The sequence below is a fragment of the Rhineura floridana genome, chromosome 15 (genome assembly GCF_030035675.1).
Source record: "Rhineura floridana isolate rRhiFlo1 chromosome 15, rRhiFlo1.hap2, whole genome shotgun sequence".
NCBI lineage: Eukaryota > Metazoa > Chordata > Lepidosauria > Squamata > Rhineuridae > Rhineura > Rhineura floridana.
The window spans coordinates 18135140-18161551 of NC_084494.1; the positions used below are offsets into that span (position 1 = coordinate 18135140).

Genomic DNA, 26412 nt, shown 5'->3' on the forward strand with positions numbered 1-26412 from the left:
GGGGGAGTGCAACCCCATCCAGAACAGGTTGGACATCCACCATCTGGTCAGAAGAACCACCCACTAGCAGCATCTCAGTCTTGTCTGGATTGAGCCTCAGTTTATTAGCCCTCATCCAGTCCATTGTCGCAGCCAGGCACCGGTTCAGCACATTGACAGCTTCACCTGAAGAAGATGAAAAGGAGAAATAGAGCTGCGTGTCATCAGCATACGGATGGCAACACACTCCAAAGCTCCGGATGACCACACCCAACGGTTTCATGTAGATGTTGAACAGCATGGGGGACAGAATTGACCCCTGCGGAACCCCACACTGGAGAGTCCAGGGTGCCGAGCAATGTTCCCCAATCACCACCTTCTGGAGGCAACCTGCCAAGTAGGAGTGGAACCACTGCAATGCAGTACCTTGCACTCCCAACTCAGCCAGTCTCCCCAGAAGGATACCATGGTCGATGGTATTGATAGCCGCTGAGAGATCAAGGAGAATCAGCAGAGTCACACTCCCCCTGTCTCTCTCCCGACAAAGGTCATCATACATGTGCCACAACCAGGCCTGAAACCAGACTGAAATGGATCCAGATAATTGGTCTCATCCAAGAGTGTCTGGAGCTGGCCCGCAACCCCAAATGAGGGGTGATGCTGAGTAGTCATGGCAGGCAGCAGGTGTGGCAGGTGAGCATCTGAGGTGGTGGAGGCTGGCTGAGCCATGGAGAAACAGTCCGGAAAGGCCTGGGCAGCTATTCCTGTGCCGCTCACCTCAGCCAGCCGCCTCCCTCCTCTGCTTTCCTCTTGCTCAGCAGAGAAGATCTAAATGGGGGAAGGAGACTTGGAGACCTGGGGGAGAGAGTTAAGGCTTGACCAGGTCTAAGGAGAGGGGGAGTTTGGCAAAGCCTGGGGGTGTTGTTGTTGGTGGTGGGGTTGGCATTCCTGGGTTAAGTGCTTGGGTTGGCACACAATGTGCGCAGGGACAGAAGCCCCTGGTACGTATATATTTTTGCAAAGCAACATTCCCTAATATAATGCATTTTGTTTGTTTTTTTCACCCATATATGTATTTTTTAATACACCCTTTATCCTAGTGCACATTACTTGGTTGGAGAACTGCATTGCAAAATTTGGAGAAGTGTGAATATTGAAGGATGGCTGAGTTTCAGGAAATTCAGTATATTCTTTTAAATGTGAACCGAATTGCTCCTCCATTCCTGTCTGTAACAGAGCCGTCTCTTTTCCCTAACATAACAAGGATAAAAGACATCTCCTGGATCAGATCAAAGGCCCATCTAGTCTAGACCACTTATGTAGGGCTAAAAAGAAGCAAATGGATCATAAAAAAAGAACAAAAGGGGACATAAAATTTGCATGTGCTAATAGATGCAAACTGAGACATAATTACTATAATTTAAAGCAGGAGTGTTGTTGGACTCCAGTGCCCATCATCCATGACTGTTGGCCATGCTGGCTGGGGCTGATAAGGGTTGACATCCAACAGCATCCAGAGGACCACACGTTCCCCACCCCTGGCTTACAAAGAAATTCAATACACCTCACCACTTCCAGATGACCTGTTTATAGAGCGTTCATCCTGATTTGTTTGCAGGGAGGTAAGATGATATTGACTATTTAATGAGCATTCTTTCAGATTTGTTTGTGAGGAGGCATGATGATGTTGTATCAAAGCAAGCGTTAGCTTACACATTTCAGTGCAGTTTCCTGTCACTTTCCTTATTGCAAAAAGTCCAATCTTTTGGCGAAGCAGGTTCATTGTGCAAGACCTCTCAGCCAACTATAAGTGCACAACCAGAATTTGCTGGGATGTGATTTAATCCAACCTGAAAGTAGCAACAGTTTGGAAGCACCTCAGATGCCTCTGAGAAGCCCACATGGAGGGCAAGTGGGCAACAGTCCTCTCCTGCTGTTGTTCCCCAGTGACTGTGTGGGACTAGGATTTGGGAAACCAAGGTACTTTGCCATGAAGTTCTCACTTAACCTAGTAGTCCATCAGCATGGAAGGGGAGTCTGTGTGTTAGCTACTGAGAAGAATCTTCTCAGTGATTGCCTCACCTCCTTTCACTCTGATTGGCTCCAATCAGCACGAAAGGACAAGGAAGCATGTTAGTCAAGTGAGGACTCTTCTCAGTGACTAACACACTTCCCTTTCATGCTAATCAACTCATACATAGGGACTCTGCTCCCAAAAAAGTAAGGGGTGTACAACCCACACACACACAACCCCAGATGACTATACCTCAGTTTGGATACAAGCCAATAGGACTGACTTCTGAGTAGACCTCATTAGGATTGCACTGTAAGTAGACTTGGTTAGGATTACACTGTAAATTGTTGTGCACTTTAAATTGTTGTGCACTTAGGGATACAAGGTTTAATAAGGAACTAATATGAATACTGTTCCCTGTACATCTTTATAAATTATTCAAACCTTCAATAAGTCCCAAATTCCCCATTCCTTGCAATTCATTCCCCTTTTCTCCATTCTGACTTTGCCTGCCTTCCTTTCTGGATGAGAAGCTGTCAAGAGAGAGAAATTGAACTCTGGGCAAAATTGAACAAGAAGTTGTTCCATTAAATGCTCTCTCTCTTTCTCTTCTCATTAAGCTTTTAATATATATTGATTTTGGAAGGACTGACACAATCACAAATTTCTATTAGTACACTAATGTTAGGGCAGGTATCTTAGATAGTACTTCTGAATAGTTTGATATAGTGGAGTAAATACTTATATTAAGGTTTTTCCCTTAACATTTCTCACAAAGCTACAATGCCCAGTCGCCTGGGAAGAGGGATTAATTGTTAAACCACTCTTGGAATTGTAGCTCTGTGAGGGGAATAGTATCCTTACCGTTCCTAGGATACTTGAGGGAATTGTTTAAAGTGGTATGATACTGCTTTAACTGTATAGTGTAGATGTGCCAGCTGGTTCCCTATTGGTTCTTCAGCTCACATGGTCTACAGAGCAACAAAGGAAGCTGCCTTATACTGAGTCAGACCATTGCGCTATCTAGCTCAGTACTGTCTACACCAGCCTTTCCCAACCGGTGTGCCTCCAGATGTTGTTGGACCAACAACATCTGGAGGCACACCAGTTGGGAAAGGCTGGTCTACACCAAGGGCGGGGAACCTTTGGCTCTCCAGATGTTGTTGGATTCCAGCTCCCATCAGCCCTAGCCAATGTGGCCAAAGGTCAGGGATGTTGTTGAGATGTTGGGACCAGAGCTTGGAAAAGTTACTTTTTTAAACTACAACTCCCATCAGCCCCAGCCAGTATGGCCACTGGATTGGGCTGATGGGAGTTGTAGTTCAAAAAAAGTAACTTTTCCAAGCTCTGGTTGGGACAGCATCTGAAGGGCCAAGGGTTCTCCACCCCTGGTCTCCACTGACTGGCAGCGGCTCTCCAAGGTTTCAGACAGGGGACATTCCCATCCTTACCTGGAGATGCCAGAGGTTGGACCTGGGACCTTCTGCTTGCAAACCAGATTTACTAACACGGAGCTACAGCTCTTCCTGAGGTCTGATGAGCTACAGTACCTTCTCTGGCCATTATACAGGTGGTGCTGTAACATAGAGAGATCTGGTTAGTAACTCCTTCAACCAGCAAGCTGCCCTGGGTGCCTAAGTCCCTGGTGCCTACTAGGGAGGGCAAGAAATTTGATTCAGTTCGCATTTCAAGCTGAATCTATCAAACTCACACTTTCCAAAACAATGCAAAAACTGAAACACAGCCATCCTTCTAAATCTATACTTATTTGAATTTTGCAGTGCAGTTCGCCAACCAGCCAATGTTTACAAAAATGTGTAAGTTAGGGGAAAGCGTGCATAAAAATGAACATATTTGTGAAAATAACATATAAAACTGCATTATATGACAAGTAATTGCTTGCAAAAATGCATACATTAGTCAAAACTGCCTACAAAAATGGGTTTATTAGGAGACATTCGCACTAAAATGTTGGAGAATTTTCATAAGGATTTCTTTTTTAAAAAATTGTAAATTGCTGCAGAAATGTGGAGAACTGAATTTAAGACTGGAAAAATGAGAAACCGAGAAAACCAAACAGATCTTTCCATCCCTAGTACCTACACCCACCTACAGTAAAAATCATGCTTCTAAGCCAATAAAGGGTGGTCAATTATGTGTTGCCAAAAAGAGGCCACTGATTTGCATGTGGCAATTTGTATCTATAGATGGAAATTTAGAAATAATTACAGAGGGTGGTAGTCAATGCTAGTCCTACTCGGAGTAGACCCATTGAAGTTAATAGACATGACTAACTTAGGTTTATTCATCTCAGTGGATCTACTCTGAGTATGGTTAATGCTGCTAACTGTTGCTGGGCAGCTTCCAAGCTCACACTCTTCCATTTCACGGCTCTTTATCTTCCAGCCAGACTTGGACCAGACAGTCCTCAAAGAGAAGACACCGTTAATTAGAGAACTGTCTTCTGGCAGCCCTTCAAAATAGAGGACTGTCCTCTGTAATGTAGGACACATGGATAAATCAGTGTATTTCAGTTTTGCTCTGTTTCTAATTTTTTCAGTCTTCAGTTCTCTACATTTCCATGTCAGTTTGTAAATTTTTAATGCGTATTTCAGATGAAAATTCACAAGCATTTTTGTGTGAAGTTCTCCTATTATACACATTTCATATGCAATTTTCTCAAATGCAGATGTTTTTGCAAAGCAATTTCCCCTAATATAATGTATTTCTTCTTGTTATTTTCAGTAATATCTGCAATTATACACACCCTTTCGTCTTATACAGGCATACCCCGCTTTAACATACGCAACGGGACCGGAGCGTGTATGTAAAGTGAAAATGTACTTAAACTGAAGCAATTATCTATGCATGTACTGCACGGCAATCGCCACTAGATGGGAGCGGCATTATGCCATTAAGTGTCCGTAATTGAGAAGCACGCATATGTTAAGCGGGCTATGGTGGCGTATGGAGCATGTACGTTATAGCGAGGCGACGTTAAGTGAAGCGACGTTAAGCAGGGTGTGCCTGTATACACCTTTTTGTACACATTACTTGGCTGGAGAGATGCAAAACTGCAAAATTCAGAGAAGTGCGAATTTCAAAGGATGGCTATGTTTCAGTTGGCATCTTGTTTCGGAAAGTGTAGATTAAGTAAATTCATCTTTAAATTAAACAGATTTCTCCACCATCTCTAGTCAGAACCAATGACAGGCAGAGACAACAAACTCTAGCTTTGTCCTATCTTCCACCTCCCTGCTAACAGGGCCGGTGCCAGAAGATGGCCAGTTTGGGCCCTGGCCAAGGGCCCCTGTGGCCCAGAGGGACCCCTGAAGGATCCATGATCTGCAGCAGCATCGGGTCCTGCAACCCAACCCTATCTTGGAGAGGGAGCTGCCAGGCACCTCCCCAATACAGATAGCACAGGCTTCAATAAACCTGCATGCATGCCCCACCTACCTCTCCCGTCAGTAAGAATACCATGCACACTATGCACACATGCCTGCCATCAGCCAAGAAAGCAGCAGGGTCTTCCTTCAGAGGCTGATGCCCCTGCCACCATCTTGGCTGATGGCAGGTATGCCACTACACGTGCACGTCATTGACATGAGAGGTAGGTGGGGTGCCTGGGTAGGCTTATTATCCCCATGCCACCTGTATCGAGGGTGTTGGCCTACAGCACCACAGGTCTGGGCAGGCTGGTGCCCAAAGGGCCAGTCATGCCTGGCACCGACCCTGCCTGCTGAGTTCTACAGTGGCAATACTGAGACTAAGGAGGAGGAAGCTGACAGCCAGAGCCACCCCCTTGGACTGGATGGAAGGCAGGCAGGTTGGGGCTGGCTGAGGGCAGACTGAAGCTGCTGGGCAGTGCCCCATTTGTCCTAGCTGACTAGCCTCCACTGGTGTTATTCCACTCCTGACCAAGCCTGGCTTGGAGAATGTTCCCTCATAGGAGACCAGCTGAATGATCACTGTAAACAATTCCCTAATTCCCTAAAATGTTTGATATCCCACTCCTTGCTTGTGTATTGGAAGCAAAGGATCCTCCAGTGTCAACAATGACCGGAGGAGGCCAATTTAAATCAATGAAAACAAACAGAGATTAAAGGCTTACTGTATGGATCTGGGGAGGTGGAGTGCAGGGGAGTTGGAAAAGCTGGATTCTTTTCTTTTTTGAAAGAGAGCAGATGGGAAGACAGGGGTGGTAGAAGAAATCTTGCATCCCTGCATTAGAAGTGAGGGGCAGCTGATGTGCCTGGTGGTTGCTGAGGCTTGAGAGAAAGAGGAGGGGTGCAGACAGTGCTGGCTCCAGATTTGAGGGACCCTCCAGAAAGCTCCCTCCGATATTGCCCCCATAGTTGGAGATTTATATGGTAGTTGCTGTAGGTAGCTACACACCACCATCATAAATTTCCCAGGGTATGACAGGGCTTACCAAACTGTGGTCCATGGACCACCAGTGGTCTGCGAGCTTAATTTCCGTGGTCCATGGCATGCCCGTGGATTTGCGGCTGAAGATGGGAGATGGCACATCCATTGCATTAAATATTCATATTGATTTTTAATTGTGTTTTTCTTGCTTCTTTTATTTCTTCTCTTGTATTTATTGGGCTTACAATCCGAATTCTGTGGAATTCAATCTGTAATACAATGCAAAACACTGTATAAGATGTAAAAGGAGCAATTGAAATGCAATTAAAAATCCTACAGCATCTAGCACAGCACATTATAACTGCTTACAACAGGCAAAAAAATCATTAAAGGGTCCACCAAGGCAATAAGCAATTTTCAAGTGGTCTGTGGAGGGGAAAAACGTTTGGGGATCGCTAATGTGTGAGAGTCAAATGCCAGTGTGCTGTAGTGGTTGGAATGTTAGACTAGGACCTGGGAGACCAGGGTGCAAATGAGCCCTCAATAAGGAAATTTGCTGGTTGACCTTGGGCCAGTCACCATCTCTCCACCTAGCCTACCTAATGTGGTAACAATGAGGATGCATCGCAGAATGACTAATAAAGCAGAATGATGTGTGGACGGTCCACTATTAAATCCCCCACTAATGCACTATCACTGCATTAATGACATGTTGCAGAATACACCCACAAAAAAAGACCAGTCTGGAGGGGGCCAAAGAGTTTCCATGCAGAAGGAAGATTAAGGTCCGAGTCTCTCTTCTCATCACCCTGTATGAGGTTCTGAAGCATAATGAATAAAAGAAGCATACTCTGGGTATTTTGAGGCTTGGAGACGATCCCAGATGCATCAGTTTGTCAACAGATTTGTGGCATGTGCTCATAGACCTTTGCCTAAGGACACACAGCCCTGGTGTTAATATCTCCTGCTTCTCCTTCCCCTAAAGGCCCAGCTGCCACTCAAGCTGTCACTTTGAGGCTTGTCCTCTGCCTGGAGGTTAACAAACCTGGGAGGAGATGCTCTCCCTCTGCCATTGGCCTTTCCCTGAACATATGGCCCTTTTGGGAGATGTGAATAGGATCAAACACTGGCTGATAAGCTCCCTAGAGGGTGGCTGGGTCTGTAAGGAGGAAGATGCAGACTGGCGGCTGATGAGGGTCTCTTTCATGGGTTCCCAAGCCCAGTGAAGGGGGAGGGGGAGGGAGCATTAATTTATCTCCCTTCAAGGTCAAACTGATCACCATATTTGGAGGAACGGAAGGAGCAAAAGCAGCCAACATGGTACCCTCCAGATTATTATTATTATTATTATAAGTTTATTTATACCCTGCCTTTCGGCCAAAGGCCCTCAAGGCGGCTTACAAGAAAAATAAACACAGGTATAAAAATACAATAATATACAATATAAACAATACAATATACAAAAATTAAACTTGGGACATTTGCACTCTACAACTGAGCCATGACCCTTCCCCAAAGACACACACCATGCATTTCAGGCGCATTTAAAATGCATGCCCCCAAAGAATCCTGGGAGCTGTCCTTTGTTAAGGTTGCTGGGAACTGTAGGTCTGTGAGGGGTAAACTGCAGGTTCCAGGATTCTCCTGGGATGTGTACGCAAGGGAAGGGAGCATGAGGTTGTATTCAAGGCTAGTCCTACTCAGAGTAGACCCATTGAAATTAATGAATATAACTACGCTAAGGCCATTGATTTCAATAGGATTACTCTGAGTAAAACTTACTTTGCAATTATTGATTGTATTAAATTAAGGCTTGAAGGGCAGCAGTGCAAGAGAGCAGTGTGTCTCATTCCTGTGCAGAACCCGAGGCAAAGGAGATCCAGGCAAAAGGGCAATGATCCAATGAGTGTGGTGGTGCTCCCGTGAACACTTCATGAATCTGATGCAGTGGTTCCTGGCCCATTAAAACCGTGGCACACCACAAGAAATGTGTGCCGCCTGTCAGATGCCACAGAGCTCTGTGGCTGTGGCGCTTGTTTTTGCTGCAACAGCTTAACAGGGCACGAAGATTACCATGTGACAATTTGCAAACAGCAGTAACTGGCTATAACAACATAATCTTCCTTGGCTCGCTTGAGGAAACCCTTGTGGAGCCAGAGAGTTGTGCAATGGAGAAACATTGTTAAAAACAGCTCTTGCTTATGTGTGTGGTGTGCCTTTTCCCACCCCTGCTGCTAATAAGTCAATAAGGGGTCAGATGATTCTGCTTGGGCAACATCATAAGCATCCTCTTCTCTCCTTCCCCCCCAATCTTTGGGCTGTTATTTGCCCAGATTGGCTGAGGAACTGCCTGCCACCCGCCTCTCCTTTCCTCTTCACCGTAGCAACTCCCCATTCATTGGTTGCTCTGAGAAGCCCTCGAAGGCAAGGTGCAAAGACATGCTCCTCTAATTGGCAGGCTTCCCTGAGTGGAGCTGTTGCTGGGCAAAGCAGAAAAAAAAAGAAAGGAAAGGCCTGCAATGTTTTGTTGCAGCTTTCTCTGTTTTGTGGACTTTACTGCATGGAAGTATGCACAGCAGACAGCAAAGATTGCTATCTGGGGCCTGATTTTAAAATCTCTCAATGGATGAAATGAAAGAGCTGAAACTGACAGGGGGTGGGGGGGCAAAGAGAGAGAGCGCCTAGATGTGCTGCTGAGGTTTCTTCTGAGTTTTGAATAAAAAACTGATTTATTTCATCCTTTAGTCACTAAGGATGGAAGGATCTGTCCATTTTGATTTTCTAGTTCAATTTTTCAGTTTTAAATTCAGCCCTCTGCATTTCTCCAGCAATTTGCTATTTTTTTTAAAAAAAAACTCATGAAAATTCTTCAGCATTTTAATGTGAATTTCGCCTAATAATCATAAATATGGGATCACAAAACAACATGCAAAAATGCATTATATAAGGAGAAAGTGCTTGCCAAAATGCGTACATTACCCAAACAACTTACAAATATGTGTTGTTCTGAGCAATGTACATTTTTGCAAGCACTTTATCCTTATGTAATGCATTTTTGCATGTTGTTTTCACTAATATATTCATTTCTATGCATACTTTCCCATAATATATGCATTAAACATTGGTTGGTTGGAAGGCTGCATTGCAAGCTTCAGATAAGTGCAGATTTCATAGGATGGTTGTGTTTCAGTTCTCATTGTTTCAGAAAGTGTGAATTTGATGGATTCAGCTTTAAATGCAAACTGAATCAAATTCTGGTTAGAGGCAAAACAGTATTGTGTGGCATTCAAGAGAGGTGCGGGCCCAATCCTCCGCATGTTTCCAGGACAGCAGGTTCTACTTTAGTCAACATGAATTGCTTCCATATTTTATTGATTCATTGATTGATTGAATTTTTTACATGCACTTCACTGTTAGGTCCTGGAGGCAATATAAAAATACAGGATCAGTTACAATTAGGGATGTAAGGAGGCAGCAATTACTATCTCCACCTCTGTCTGTTGCAATGAGCGCTGTATCTGTTCCTCTACAGTTCCGCTTCTGCTAAAACCTATGTTGTTTATGTAAATCATTTTAGTGGAAGGGAAATGTCAAAAACAATGCAGAAATAATGTAAATATTTATGTAATGTTTGTGGACTTCAAAAAAAGTTAGCAGTTTGAATTGAGTGATTTCTGTTCCTGACATCCACTGAATTTGCACATTGGCTATTCTTGTTCCTGTTTCTAATGGAATTCTCTGACATTCTTTCAACCTTAAGAAAGTATGTAATTATGGTGTCCCGCAAATAATAAATTACAATGATACTTTATAAATTAATTATAAAGTATATAAATTTAACATTCAAATATTGTCCCACTCTATTTTATACAACTTTATTTGTAATTATTATTTTCATTGCCTGATAGTAAAAATGGTTAAATTTCTAATCATTAATGTGCTTAATTATTACCATTCTGTTACTCATTTGCCAATTCAGTGGTTTCTTATTCTTTCTGTTTAAATTCTATATAGATATAGATATATATTCAAGATTAAAATATAAATATAAGTTTTATTTATTTATTAACAGTATTTGAATACCACCCAGTTATAAAGTTTTCTGAGTGGCTTGTAACAGGAATAAAAACAAACTGTGAGATAGTGATCTTTTACTGTGGCAGTACCTCTGCTGTGGAATTTGTTGCCTATGAACATTAGGCAGGCACCTTTGTAATTCAGTTTTAGGTAACCCCTAATAACTATTTTTGTTTCAACAAACTTATCTGGACCCGCAATTCAATTGTGCATCCTTTCTTTATTGCAAAAAGCCTGAACTTCTGGGGAAGTGGGTTTGTTGTAAAAGAGCTCTCAATCGACTATAATTGCACAACCTGTATTTGCTGATGTGTGATTAAATCGCACCCCAGTCTGGAACCACAGCCAGTGTGGACGTCTCAGGACCTAACTAGATGTGACAGAGGAGATCTGTGGTGGGATCTTCTGATGTAATTTTTCTTCTTCAAAAAACAGCGCTCTCCTTCAATTTTGATTGGACTTGTGGTGCCCTCATTCACCCACGCTGCTGTCCCCCCAGTCCAAACTGATCCCTTGGAGCTGGGAAGGGGGGAAACATACTGATCCCCTTGTGCTAGCACGTTTTCCCGTCCACAGGTTTGGGGGGAGGGTGGTTTAGACTGGGGACACTTGTTGTGTGGTTCTTCTTTGTATCAGTTTTCATTTAAAATCATTCTCCTTGGGTGACCAAAACTGGACATACTGTAGTATTCAGGTTGTGGCTTCCTTTATACAGAAGCGCTAACAATTTCCCATTGCTGATTCAAATGCCTGGCTTAACACATGTCCTTTGTGGAACAATGTTATATTGACCCATTTGGCACATAACACTAAACCAAACCACAGCCCAGTTTCTGGAAAGAAGATGGCGGCCACTTTGCTCCTCCTCCAGTGTGGCCACTATGGGGCTTCTGTATGCCAAGTCTTGGTTTGGTGTACGGTTAGGTCCAATATTAGGTTTGTGCTTTACCTCCCGCAAACAATAAACATGGCTACAAGTCATGGTTTGTCTGGAGCAAGATATACCATGACCTCAGGTCTGCACAATGCAAAGCCAAGCGATGGTTTAGCTCATAGCATCACAGCAGCAGGACCAGAGGAGGAGCAGAGCAGTTGCAATCTTCTTTCAGGGAACCCACAGTTTGCTTATTCACTCTAAGCCATGGTTTGGCTTAGCATTATGTGCAAACTGGTCCATTGGTGGCTCATAGCCTTGTCAACAACCAACTTATATGAGCCCTACATTCTTTTCCTCCTCTGTGATTTTTACCTGATTAGTCATGTGCTGATAATAAAATATAGTAGTATCTCATGTTGTTTAATCCTTAAAAACAATAGCTAGCCTTTACCAATATCTGTGTCTGTGTCAGGGGGAAGTCATCGGGCACGCCAGGGAAGGATGAGTTTTCCTGACTGACAGACAGTGTAAGTATAGGAAGCCAGCAAAATTTATGCCGGCTTAATTTAAGCTGGTGGAAGTTAACCATGTTCCAAACTCTACTCAGGAGCAGGGCTACTGTTGACTGAGTGGGCCCAAGCCTGGCAGAGGGAAAATAGGCCATTCAAATAGAGTTTGACTAGTTCTAGACTTTTATAGTTAATAAATGAACAAGAAAGGGACTTGGGGTTATGGGGTTTGAGTGTGAAATACGATCTTAAGCGAAATCATTACTTATATGTGTTACATGTTGTAAGACTACGCTGAATCCGTTCACTCTTCCTTTGAAATTACTGTGTATTTTCTTTCTGGAAAACAAAGTATGTTAATAAAAAATATTTAAAAAAAATAGAGTTTGACTTAAACCACCACTTCTGCTGGTCTAAGTTCCATCAGGTTGGCAGGTCACATGACTGAGCCGAAAGGGCTTTGGAACAGGTGTAAGTCTCTCCTTGCCCTGTCCTGCCACACCTCTCGAACGCTCCTTTTGGGTACTTACTCTGGTGTAGGATTGGTATTCAATGGTAGTCCTATTCAAAGTGGACCCATTGAAGTTAATTTTATTTATTTATCTATTTATATAAATGTATTGTCCGCCCTTCAGCCAAAGGTCCCAGTTTTAAAATAACATCATGAAAAACAGTTTAAAACAACCTTAAATCACATCACAAAACAAAACAAGGTGGGTCCTAAAAATATACATTGCAGGTATCAAAGGCCATGGTAAAGAGGTTCATTGATTTACATGGATCTGCTCTGAGTAGGACTCCGTTGCATAAAACCCTAAATTCCTCTGGCTTAAATTCCATTGGCTGAGCCCCAACTGAGCTGGCACAGAGCAAGCTCAGCTGGCTTGAAGGATCCTCAGCTGAGCCGCGATGCAGGAGTTACGCTGACGTAGAGTTGGCTGCTGTCTCATCCCTGTGGATCTTGGATTTGGATTGCACTGTAAAGCTGCAATCCTGAACTCACTTACTAGAGAGTAACTCCCATTGAACTTAGTGGGGCTAACTTCAGACTAAATATGCATAAAATTATGTTGTGAATACCGAGATGTCATAAAGGGCAGGGAACCTTGTGCCTTTAATAGTTAATTTAGGCAGATGACTGTTACTTTTCTTTACTTTTCTTTATTGTTTTATTTATATCTTTTTCAGTACTATGAATAAGGCAAGCAACATCTGCCAAAATTATCTTTCATATTAAAGATACAGTGGCACTGCCTCCTAATTAATGTAACAGAAATAAAATGTATGCTCAGTGGGGTACAACTGCTCCTAAAAGACTAGGTCCGCAGCCTCGGGGTCATTCTTGACTCCCAGCTGTCCATGGAAGCTCAGGTTTCGGCTGTGAGCCGGGCAGCACTATATCAACTCCAGCTGATATGGAGGCTGCGCCCCTACCTTCCCAACCATCTGCTCCCATCGGTGGTACATGCCCTGGTCTCCTCTCACCTTGACTACTGTAATGCGCTCTATGTAGGGCTACCCTTGAAAACGGTCCGGAAGCTGCAACTGGTACAGAATGCGGTGGTGCGCCTGATTATTGCCGCCGGCAAGATCACGTAACTCCAGTGCCCAAAGAGTTGCACTGGCTACCAGTTGCTTGCCGGGCCCAATTCAAGGTGTTGGCTTTGACCTTTAAATCCCTACACGGTTTCGGCCCAGCCTATCTGAAGGAGCGCCTCCAGCATCATCAGCTATGCAGCCTAACAAGATCAGCCTCAAAAGACCTTCTCTCTATCCCACCAGTCAAAACAGCTAGACTGGTGAGGACTAGAGAGAGGGCTTTTTCAATTGTGGCCCCCACCCTATGGAACTCCCTTCCAAATGATCTCCGCCAGGCCCCCTCTACAATGAGTTTCCGCCAGGCCGTGAAGATCTGGCTCTTCAGGCAGGCCTTTGGGGTGGGCTAGATTTTAACATCATTGCTTTTAGATTTTAATTTTATTATATTGATGTGTCATTTTGTGTTATTTTGCTTATTTCGTACGTCGCCCAGAGTGACTGGTTAGCCAGCCAGATGGGTGACTAAGAAATCCAATAAATAAATAAATGTGTTCTACATTCTTAACTAGATCCTTGCAAAACTTAAGACAGCCAGTTCCTAGTAAATTACTTATTGTTCCTTGTTCTTTTCATGTTTTTTAAAGTGGGAGATATTTTTTTATTTTTTTTTAAAAAAAGGATAGTTTGATATGAAGCTATATCCATAAACAAACTGATTTTGGTTTTGTGGGCTTCAAGAAGGATTATTGCAGCATAGAAACAGTCTTCCATTTTAATGCCATTCCTCTGATGTGTTTAGGGCTTCCATGAGTAAAGTAAGGTTTCGGAAGTTGCACTGCTAGTTAGGATTACTGGAATTAAGCACACCAATAATCAACTAAGAATGGCCAGACACTTTGTATTCAACTAAGTCCTGTTCTGAGTAAGCGCACTGAAATTAAGGAATCCAAGATAGGCATGTCTATTAACTTCAATGGGGCTACTCTGAGTAGGACTAGCATTTAATAATAATAATAATAAAATACATTTGGACAATCAGTGTTTATTGTGTCTGGGCTAGATTGACTTTTCCATAATTGTTCCAGCCTAACCACCCAATAAAGACACAGTATACCACCAAGGATTGACTTGAATAAAATACTAATTATTATAATTATATCCCACCTTTCCTCCAAGATGCTAAAGGTGGCACACATAGTTCTCTTCCACATCTTATCCTCACAACAATCCTGTGAGGTAGGTTAGGCTGAGAGACAGTGACTGGCCCAAGGTCATCCAGTGAGCTTCATGACCAAGTGGGGATTTGAACCCTGGCCTCCCAGTCCAACATTTTAACTACTACACCACCCAGGCTGTCTGGGAAGAGATGTATATGGGAAATCAAGGTTCAAATTTCCATTTAACTGTGAGATGTAATTTTTACCTACCTGTTTTATGTTTTGATTATTTTTGAGTTTGTTGGGCATCTTGGGCACTATTTGATTGAAAGGTAGGATATAAATTTAACACATTAATTCATTAACTGACTGTGGAGCCCTTGGCTAGTCAATCTCCCAAAGTTATTAGGGTGAAATGCTGAATGAGTTATTTGGACGGTTAGAATAAAAAACTTTTCCTATTAATAATAATGAATCATAAGCATCACAGTACACCATGGTGGGGAGCCTCCAGTTTGTGGGCCAATCTTGGCCAGCCAGTGGGTCAAATTTGGCTTGCAAAGCCATTTTCTGCAAACCACACCCACCTGTCAATCAGTTGACATCACGTGTGACACCAGCTGATGGGCAGGGTTCAATTCTGCAGTGGGTGTGGGTGCCTGTTCTTAGAAGAGAATAGGCACCTGCAGATAATGCAGTGAATTTATTTATTTATTATTTATATCCCACCTTTCCTCCAAGGAGCTCAAGGTGGTGTACATGATTCTCCTCCCCCTCCCAATTTTATTATCACAACAACCCTGTGAGGTAGGTTATGCTAAGAGACTGTCACTGGCCAAAGGTCACCCAGTGAGCTTCATGGCTAAGTGAAGATTTGAACCCTGGTCTCCCAGGTCCCAGTCCAACACTCTAACCACTATATCATGCTGGTTTATCAGCTGACAAGCTGCCAGACACTTGGGATTCCGTGTGATGGGGGTTCACCATGACTGCTCAGAAGGCTGTCACTTCCCTTTATCCAGCAGGAGCAACAAACCACAATCCCTACTTAGTGTTACATCTAAACCAGGGATTATAGTTTGTTTCACTCAAACAAACCATGATTGGTAAACCAAGAACAAACCTTGGCTTAACACTGTGGTTGCTTTGAAGCAAAACAAACAATAATCACCAGTTTAGATGTAATGCTAAACCAGGGATTGTGGTTATTGAACTGCATACATTACAACGTCAGAAAAATAAGGGGGGGAAAGTTGGGTAAGAGAGGATAAAGCAAATATGAATGAATGTAGTTTATTTTGTTTGTTGAACTCTTGTTTTGTGATGGACCAATAACTAGATAAAAATAAACCAATCTGAATGAAGTCACAGCCCAAAAGAGTTAGACTATCTGAGTAAGTCATCTTTCCAAAGCAAACAATGAGATGATGGCAGACACAAATCTCTGACATGCCCTTGTTGAACTAGGACAGAGTTGCAGGAACCTGTAGCCGTTCAAATGTTGTTGGACTCCAGTTCCCATCAGCCAACACAGCCAAAGGTCAGGAATGATGAGAGTTGTAGTCCAACATCTTCAGGTTCCCCATCCTTGACATAGGAGATGAAGGAAAACCAAGTTCTTTAGAGCAGTACTCTTCAACCTTCTGAAGTTCAGGACAATACTGGGCAAGACGGATACTAATCTTAGTCAACATAAAGTACAGAATAAATTGTTCTACACCAAAGAGAGCAGTTGAGGCATCAGGAAGAATGTGCTGTTTATGAGTAGATTACTTATTTCCTGTAACTTCAGAAGTGCTTCTTCAGCACAACCTGCCTTGAGGGCAGATTTATTGTTCTGGATCAACGCCCTGAGCCTTCCAGGAACAAATGTTATTTGAACAGTGCTCAAACAGTGCCCTCCTCTCTCCGCCCTCATACTCTCTTTATCCCTTTGCCGAGTTTTTTCCTCCACTGTAGCTGTTTTGCACATTCCACTGAGAAGACAGCCTTCTCCTCACTTGATCAGTCTGTGTTTGTTTTCTTAGCTCATCTCAGACACTGAAGGCAGGAAAAAACACCTATTTCTCCTTGGTTACTCACAGAAAATGTCTATTGCTGGCTTAGTCATATCTGTGAAATAAAGGAAGACAATTAACTCCCTAGGTGTTGAAAGCAACAAGTCCACAGCCATAACTGCAGATCCAGCTGAACTAAAATATCACAGCTCAATCCTTTGCATGTTTACTCAGAAGTCAGTCCCATTATGTTCAATGGGGCTCGTTCCTAGGTGAAGTGTGCATAGGATTGCTGCCTTGATTGATTGATCATTAAATTTATATCCCACCCTTCCTCCTAAAGGAGCCCAGGGCGGCAAACACATCAGTGATAAAACAATATAATTGAAATAAAATAAAAGCATATTTAAAAACAATTAAAAACATATAATCACATACTCTCACAGCTAATAATTTAAAGGGTGCCAGGAACAGTATCTTTCGGCCATTAAATACCTGGATAAACAGGGATGCTTTTAATTGTTCCCTGAAAGTTAATAACGACAGATGCACCTCACCAGGGAGAACATTCCATAAACAGAAAACTACCACCAAAGAGGCCCTGTCATGTCAACACCAACCAGGAAGCAACACCAACAGGGCCTCCTCTGCCAATAATAGGCCAGATGGCTGATATTGGGGAAGATGTCCTATTAGGTACTTGAGTCTCAGCTCTTTAGGGCTTTGGACACTAATGCTAACGCCTAGAACTGGGTCCAGCAGCTCACTGCAGTCCAATACATACTTAGCAGGGAGTAAGTCCCATTGATCTCAGTGACTCTTACTTCTGAGCTGTAAGCCTCTTTGGATCAGAATTCTGAGTAAGTACGCCTAGGATTAGGCTGCATAATTTAAGACCTGTGGATTTCACTTTGTTTATTTGTATGTTTAGGTTGCTTTTCTGCCCAGGGGCTTCAAAGAAGTGTACAACATAAAAGCAGATAAAAGATCTGATCATAAATAATTAAAAATAAATAAATAGTGAATGCTAAACCCTGGCAAAGTAACCTCCAACAACAAAATGCATCAGTGAACTAGGACAGCAACTGTTCATTCAACCCCCCACACCCAACAGAATAAAATTGTTATTTTCAGCATGTGGCAAGGTATTCAGTGTAGGAGCCAAACAAGCCTCCCGGTGGAGGTATTTCCATAATCTAGGTGCCACTTCATCACCCCTAACTGCACCTTTGATGATGGCAAGTCCTTAAGAAATCCTGGGTCTCAAACTGTACTGACTTTTAAAGGTGGTGACCAGTACTTTGAACTTATTTATGACATTAATATCTCACCATTTTTCCAAGTAGCTCAAGGTGGTGTACATGGTTCTCCTTCCTCTCCATTTTATCGTCACAACGATCCTTTGAGGTAGGTTAGGCTAGCCCAAGGTTGTGACTGGCCCAAGGTCACCAAGCGAGCTTCATGGCCAAGTGGAGATTTGAACCCTGGTCTCCCAGCTCCTAGTCCAACACTCTAACCACCCTTTCCCAACCTTTGGGTCCCCAGATGTTGCTGGACTACAACTCCCATCAGCCCCAGCCAGCATGGCAACTGGCCAGGAATTATGGGAACGGGAGTCCAGCAACATCTGGGGACCCAAAGGTTGGGAAAGGCTAATTACTAACTAAGGAAGACTATGTAGAAACAACAGAGGAATAATGTGGTCCCTTATAATGAGCATCAAAAGCAGTGTGGTGTTTCCCCCTTCAATAAGATTTTTTGTGATAAGGAAAATGATGAGAAAATGAACTGGAATGTATGGGAGAACACTTGCTTGACATGACATTGCATAAGCTTGCCGCAAACAAATGAGAATTAATGCTCAACAAATAGCCAATTTCGGGTGCTTCTCGACAACCTGTTTATTGAACATTCATTCCAATTTGTTGCAAGGAGGTTAAATGATGTTGTGTCAAGCAAGTGCAATCCCACACGTTCCAGCGCATTTTTCTGTCACTTTCCTGACTGCAAAAAGTCACATCTGTTTGAGGAAGTGGTTTTGTTGTGCACATCAACCTTAATGGTACAACCTGCATTTGCTGGTATGTGACTGGATCCCACCCAAAAATAACGACAATCTAGAAGTGTCCATCACCTAACCTCCATGTGCAAACTTTGTAGAAATCAGAAACAATGCTCAACAAACAGGTCATCTGGAAGCAACTGAAGCATATATTGAGCAATCCTCTTGATGTGTTTTTTCTCAAAAAATGCTCACAGATCACATGGTATCACTGGTAATTAGTGGTTATTCTGCACTTTCCACCAGTTTTTCACTGCTTTTCTTCCCACCAAATGTCAGGAGGGAGGAAGCATGTTTGTTGCACAAGAGCACCATTTAAATCACTTCCAAATAACATGTTTATTGAGAATCCATCCTGAATTTGTTGATATGTGATTGACTATCACTCGCAAAATAGTGATAGTCTGGAAGTGACCTCTGGACTATATTTAACTTGAATCCTACTCATAGTAGACCCATTAAAATGAACAAACCTAAGTTGGTCATCTCCATTAACTTGAATGGGTTTACTTTGAGTAGGACTAGAATTGAATACCACCCTTAGTGTTTGTAATTTATTGCATTCATTCTGATATGTTTGCACAAAGCTTGTGGGGAAGTTAGACAACACCAGCTATTTATTAAGCATTTATCTTGGCTTGTTTGCAGGGAGGTTATATGACGTTGCATTAAGATTATCCCACACTTTCCAGATTGCAAAAAGTCTGATCCTTTGTGGAAGCAAGTTAGTTGCACCTCCTAATCAACTGTCACTGTGCAACCTGAATTTGCTGGTATATTATTTCCCACAAGAAAACTAGTAATAGTCTAGAAGTGCCCAACACTGCCTATTTATTGATTTTGATGTGTTTGGAGGGAGGTTAGATGGTGTTACACCAAGAAAACGTTATTGCACACTTTCCAGTACATTTTCTCATCACTTTCCTTATTGCAAAAAAAAAACGTAGGGGGGGGCGGCAGGAGCAGGAAATAATTTGTTGCGCAAGAGCTCCAAGTCCACTTTAATTGCACAATGTAAATCTGCCAGGATGTGATTGAATCCCACCTTAAAATAGCAAAACTCTGGAAGAATCCATTGTCTAACTGCCCTGCAAACTATGGGCAAACTAATCAGGATGAATTCACAATAAACAAGTTGTCTGGAAGCATCCTTTAATTGCACAGCAGCATATGCTTGAATCCCACCTGCAAAATACAGACAATGGTCAGGAAAGCAGCCCTGTTTCCTTTGTGGTGGGTGAGGAAGATGATTTCTTACAGTGCTTCCAGACTATGGGTGGTATTCAATGGTAGTCCAACTTAGAGTAGACCCACTGAAGTTAATAGACAGGACTAACTTAGGTTCTTTCATTTCAGTGGGTCTACTCTGAGTAGGACTGGGACGAATACAACCCTCTCACTATATTTAGGTGGGATTCAGTTGCATACCAACGTATTCAGGTTGCACAATTATAGTTGATTTGATGCTCTTGCACAATCCGCTTCCCCCTCCAAAAAAAGAGACCTTTTTTGAAATAAATGGCAGAATGCACTGGAAAGTGTGAGATAACACTTATTTTGACCCAGTGTCGTCTAACATCCCTGCAAACAAATCCGAATGCTCCATAAACAGTTCACGTCGTCTAACCTCCCCTGCAAACAAATCAGCAGGAATGCAATAAACAGCTCGCCTGAAGCACCCTTGTTGCGCAAAGGGCATAAACCAGCATTAAAGCAAATGACAAAGACCATCGCAACCGTCTGGAAGCGCCCGGTATTGGGGATTGCTTCGTGGCGTGGCACGGCGCAGCGCGGCTTGCCTTCAAAGTGGCCTAGCGGCTCGACCCCGCAGAATCAAAACAATCACCCAATTTCCCACCTCTTTTTTTTTTAGGAGACAAACAACCGGGGTGGAAACTACGCTTCCCATGATCCCAAAGGCGTGCATCTCATCTTCCTATTGGTGCAGAAAAAAGGCCGGCGGTTGGAAGCCTAATTACAGAGAAAGCCACGCCTGCCTCTAGTGATTGGCTTCTTTGGAAGCCGTTAACGCCTCCTCCCCTCCCCTTCAGAAATGCAGCTGTTGGTAGGCGGGACTTTTTTTGTTAAGGTCTGCTTTTGAGAGCGATTACACTGTACTTGGAGGAGAGTTTTCTGTCCAGCGCCTTCAAAGGCACTTGAGGGTTCCAGAACCCATGCACCTGAACGTTCTAGAACTCTGTGACTTTCGGACGTTCTGTCGCAGAGCCCTCGGGGGGGCGCTTAACCCCCTGTGACATTCGACACACCCGGGGGAGGGGGTGTCCCCCCCTGCACTTTATTCCTCCCTCTCTTTCTCGATTATTTTTTAAAACTTTTCTCAAGTTTGGAGGAGGGTCGCAAATAACGACCGGGCTTTCTTCTCGTCTCCCCCCTCCTTCCCTCCCCCAGTTCTACTCGGCACCATGATAGTCGCAGACTCCGAGAGTTGCGATCCCTCCGGAGTCCAAGACTATTTACCCTGCGATAACTGCGGAACTTTGAGGAGTAAAGAGGTAAGGCAAACGAGGGAGACACATGTCTTTTTAACAAATCGATTCGACTTTTTTTGGGGGGGGGCTTCTCCCTTGCCTTTCAGCTGTAGCCTTAGCTAACTTTGAGCAGGATCGGTGCTGTTTGTTCCCTCGTTCTTTGCCATTTTAGGGGAAGGGGGATTGAGGAGGGGCCCCGCTCCAGTTGCTGCTGTGGAGTTGCGTAAAGGGTAGTTGTTGTGATGATCCTCTGAACAGGACACCTTAGAGCCTAGTTGCATCAGCCGAGATACCACAGGCACAGAGAACTGGGGTATAAAAAGCCCAAAAACTGGGGTGAGAGGAAAGCGTGTCTGTTGCACTCTATCGGAGGCTACCTAGGTGAGATCAGTGCTCAAACAAGATAGCGGTGTTGGCCCTCGGCGCAAGCGGAGATCAGCCTTCCCTTCATCTGGATACTGCAAAAATGGTAAGCGGTTGTAGAGGCTTGGCTTAGCTGCGTGTTGCTCTGTTAGACGGCAAGGATAGTCCTTCCCCATTATTAGGCCCCCTGAACGACTGATTGACTTTGCAGCGCAGTCCTAACCATATTTACTCAGCAGTAAGGCCAACTTAATTTAATGGGGCTGACTCCCCAGGCAAAAGTGTGGTTAGGATTGCCGCCTTACTGTGGACTAGTAACTCAGTCTTCCCCTCACTGGGTGTACTTTGAAGCAAATGCCTTTTTTTTTTAAGTTCCCGGTGTAAGCAGGGGTTAGGATTGCCACAGCCTTGCAATGGACCATTAACTTGCATGGGTCAAGGGTAACAGCTCCCTTTTGCTTGCTGTTCATTAGGTGAAACGCAGAAGTTCCCGTTTTGATGCGGTTTCAGTCAATTATACATGTACAGGCATGCCCCACACTGTGCCCCACACTGCTGCAGCAGAGGGGAGCTTAACTGCAGGATTTGTGCATAAGGATTTCTCTGCCCAGGGCTGGTTGGGCAAACACTGTTAACTTTTTCTTGAGGAGAGATTGCATTGTTCTGCACAGACCCACTCAAGGACATGCAGCTTTATCTTAATGCATTTTAGCCATCCTAAAGCAAACGGGGGGGGGGGAGCAGAGGGGATGAACTGCCAGGCTATGGACTGGGTCTAACCGCCCCCTCCGCCACCACCAGGAAGTTTTTGGTCCCCCAGACACCCACTGATTTTGCCTATAGTGGCAGAATTTGCAGGACTGGTAACATTGATTGATTTATATGTATTTAACAAAATTTCCATGCCTCTAGATTATAAAAAACCTCTAAGTGGTTTATAAGGAACGTTAAAATTATCAGTAAAAACATCACAACACTGAGCTGGATGGATACATTTGAATCTCTCCACCCAGTGCAGAGCTGTGATGGGGTGGAGAATCACACCATCCCTGTTGTTCAAATCGTTTAAATGCTAAAGAGTTTTAAAAGGATTTCTCTCTCCCCCTTTGAGCCTATGCTCATGGGCCTCTTTGCATCTCAGATGTCAATGTGGATCAACACAGAACCACATGGCAGTGGTGATGGTCCAGAAGGTGTTAATCCAGTGTGTAATGTCTATTGGGTGATTACTATCTCCTGTTTTGCTTTGCACTGCTCCCCCTCCTCCCCCCCCAATCAGAATTGCAAAATTTCCCTGTACGCCATAAAGCCCAGATTGGCAGGGGCCATATTTTGAATTGTGCAAGTGCTGAAGAAAGAGCCAGTATTGTCTTTGCCCGTTAGTCCATTGGGATGGAGCAAAGGGCTCTTTACATCTCTTCTCCTTTGATGATGAAGCTCAAGACACAAGCAGAGGGTTTTAGCTGCATATACACCATACATTTAAAGCGCATCCCTCCCACAAGAATCTTGGGAACTATAGTTTGTTAAAGGTGCTGGGAATTTTAGCTGTGAGGGGTAAACTGCAGTTCTTTGAGGGGGGAAATTGTACATTAAATGTGTGGGAGGTGTGCAGCCTTTGATTTCACTTGCGCACATATACGCCTCGGATGGACAGCAGCAGAAACTCTTTCTGTTGCACTTCCTCAGTCCTGTTTGTCTGAAGCCCAAGGGTGGACAGAGCCTTTGTTAGGGTTTTCTTTTGGGTGGGCAGGAGCTTGAATTGCTTTTAAAAGCCTGTTGTTTTTGTTTACTTGTGTGTTGATATCGTTTCTTTCCTAACATTTCTTTACATAGAGCAAGACTGGGAAACTACTGGCCTCTGCTGTGGGCCAGATGAGGCCTGTGAGGCCACCTCTTCTGACCTGAAGCATTCCTCCCTGTCTTCAATATCACTGTTCTTCAACTTTGGGTCCCCAGATGTTGTCGGACTACAACTCCCCTCATCCCCAGACAGTATGGTCTATTGTCAGGGATGATGGGAGTTGCAGACCATCAACATCTGAGGACCCAAGGTTGAAGAACAGTGCTCTATGTGGCATAGAGCTTTCAAGGGGGCTTACAACAAAGCAAATTAATCTTTTCTTCAAAAACAGCTAAAATGATGTGAAGTAAATAAAGAACTAAAGACACTTTCTGATCCAATTTTTCCATCCATATGTCAGTCTTTTCGTTAAAAAAAAAAAATCCAGGCTCCTAAAGGCCTGTTGAAATAAATCCTTTTCAAATGTTTACTATTATTTTATAAATAATAATTAAGCTGACCCAACACCAATGTCTCTAGTACAGAAATTCCATGGCATTGGTGTCACCACTGAGATGGCCCTGTTTTTCATCCCAACATGGAGTCATGGCTGTTCTGATTTTAGTCAATAGGGAGACAAATTTAGTAGCAGGCATTCTGAATTGGTTGTGTATGTGCTTGTGCTAGAAATGTGAAGGCCCAGGGAAAAAAATGGAAATATTCCCCCCCAATTCCCCCGCTTTGTTTCTGAAGTTGTTTTTTTGAAAAGTGGCGGGGGTGGAGAAGAAATGGGTTTTCCTGGAAAATACCCAACTTTTTTTTGGGCCTTCACATCTCTGCCTGGGATGTATGTGTCATGTTTGCAAAATTTGATAGTGGGACCTCTAGTTTTTAACTGTCTTCTCCTTTTTTTTGGTCTTCATGTTGTTGTATTTTAAAGTGTTACTTGCTCCAAGATCACTTGTGACAAGGGGTAGGATATGAATCAATAGAACAGGTGCTATTGATGATATCCTGGACCCAGACTTGTTAGGGCTTTAAATGTTGCATTTCCCTGTGAATTGGGACCCAGCACAATGGTTTCTGCTCACGTTTAGTAATGGTCCTCTTTAATTTTCCTCTATGGCTGTGTCTGTATTGAACCAGCAGAAGTAGTGGGAAGCGAGAGGCAGGGGAAAACAAGGACACGGTATGTGATTGCATCAGTTGCACAAGTTTAGGTGCACAAGTTACTTGCAAACTGATTTGCAGCAGGGACACGGGAACTTAAGAGTTTGCGGAAAAGGTGGGCTTTGAAGAGGTACTTGTAAGAAGTAAGAGAGGTGGCAGGCAGCACACAGATGTTCTGCTCCAAGCCAAAGGGGCAACAAGGTAAAAAGGGCTGAGTCTTTTGAGGAAGCTGAAGACTTTTAGACAGTGGAAAGTAGTGAATCTGAAGGAGTGAAGATGGGAAGTCTTTCGTTAATTACACCAGTCATTTTATTCCAGTTGGTATAGCTGCATTATTTCCCTGGCTGTTGCAGTAGGCTTTATTTTTCAGATTTGAGAATAGCACGGAGAGCACTTACTGAATAATAATGTTATTATTTTATCATAAGGGCAATAAGAGCCAGGAGCAATAAAACATTGGATGGGGTGGCTTAGGCAATTCTAAATCCAGATGAAAGATCAAACCCCCGTCCCCAAAGCAAGTAGTCTAGGGTTTGATTTATGGTTATTGAAGACAAACTATTTGGTTTGGGGATTTGCTGTGTCATATTGATTCAGCTGTGGTTAAGCTACCCATTCCAACTTTTTATTGCCCTATATGGTTAAGATGGGGTGAGAGGAGAGCTTCAGAACTGACATGGAAGAGATTAGAAGATAAATCCTGAAGGATATATCTTCAGTGATGGTAGTTGAGTGCAGATTGCCTGCCTGAGGATGCTCCAGGAGATGTTTTCAGGATATGGTAACTGAGGATGAGGGAGAAATTGGATTCAGTTTGCATTTAAAAGTGTACCAAATTTGCACTTTCCAAAATGCAACCAGTCTGTGCACAGCTGCATTCCCCCTTCTATGATCTCCATACTGATTTGCTGATAACATTTTAAAATAAGACACTGGCCGAAGGCTCGTTGTTTATTAAAATACACACCTGAAGAAATCCAACAGGTGTGTTCTTGCAGCTTTATATGGGGGAAACTATTGTGAACTGAAACCTTTGTTTTTACCTAAGAACATAAGAAGAGCCCTGCTGGGTCAGGCCAAAGTCCCATCTCGTCCAGCACATGCTTATGGGGAACTGGCAGACAGGAACTGTCTCCCCGCTTGTGATTCCCAGCATCCGTTACTCAGAGGTATACTGCCTCTGACAGTGGAGGTAGAACATAGCTATCATGGCGAGTAGCCATTGGCTTGATTCGCATGTCACAGTAAGCCAGCGTATGCCTTACTGTGACCATGCAGAAGTGCTAGCTCCCAAGGAGAAGTTTGCTCCATCTTTGGAGCCCCCCCCCCCGGCTTTTTAGGTGCGTTCAGAGCAGCAGCTAAGCCAAGGTTTGATTTGGGGTGTTGTCTGAACCCAGGATAATAGTTAAGATCTCCCCTCCTTAACCTTGCTCTGTAACCATAGTTTGTCTGATGGTTACAAGCCATGGTTAAGGAGAGACTGTAAGCACGATCCTGGCTTTGGACAGGAACTTGCCTTAGCTGCTGCGCTGACCTAAAAAAGCCCTGAGAAGGAGCAGAGTGGCTGCCATCTTCTAGTCAGGAGCCAACACATTCATGCTGAACCATGATTTGCCTTAGCATGATGTCTGAACATGGCCATTAATAACCTTACTTTCCATGAATCGATCTCATCTTTTTTTTAAAGCTGTCCAAGTTGGTGGCCACCACTGCATCTTATGGAAGCTAATTCTATAGTTTAACTATGCACTTTCCCTTTGGGACTTAGCATGTTTACTCGCAGGTATGACTCACTGTTTTCAACAGTGCTTACTCCTAGGTATGCATGTGTTGGATTGCAGCCATAGTTGGAAAGCTTATCTGCTGGAGGCTTTTGCAACTTAGCCAGTAATTTTGCAATCCAAGATCTGCTGCTTTTAAGAATTGTGTTACCTGTTAGAGATTTATTGCAACCTTGCAAACAAGTTCACAAAAGTTAATCACTCATAAATGTTTATTAGCCTGTTTTGGCCTGCAAATGCCTGT

The 26412-nt window shown here is 43.4% G+C and overlaps 1 protein-coding gene across 4 annotated transcripts in view; it reads left to right on the forward strand.

Annotated features, from left to right (window-relative positions):
• The first annotated feature begins 20662 nt into the window (after positions 1-20662).
• Positions 20663-26412, forward strand: part of SESN2 (sestrin 2) — a 56357-nt gene continuing 50607 nt past the window's right edge. For 2 of the 4 annotated variants that reach the window (XM_061596686.1, XM_061596687.1), the window contains exon 1: positions 20664-21095. In XM_061596686.1, the coding sequence (XP_061452670.1) occupies positions 21006-21095 (90 nt within the window). In that variant the 5' untranslated portion in view covers positions 20664-21005. Of the gene's footprint in view, positions 21096-21328; positions 21541-26412 lie in introns of those variants that run through there. The other 2 variants (XM_061596684.1, XM_061596688.1) reach the window with 2 other exon arrangements.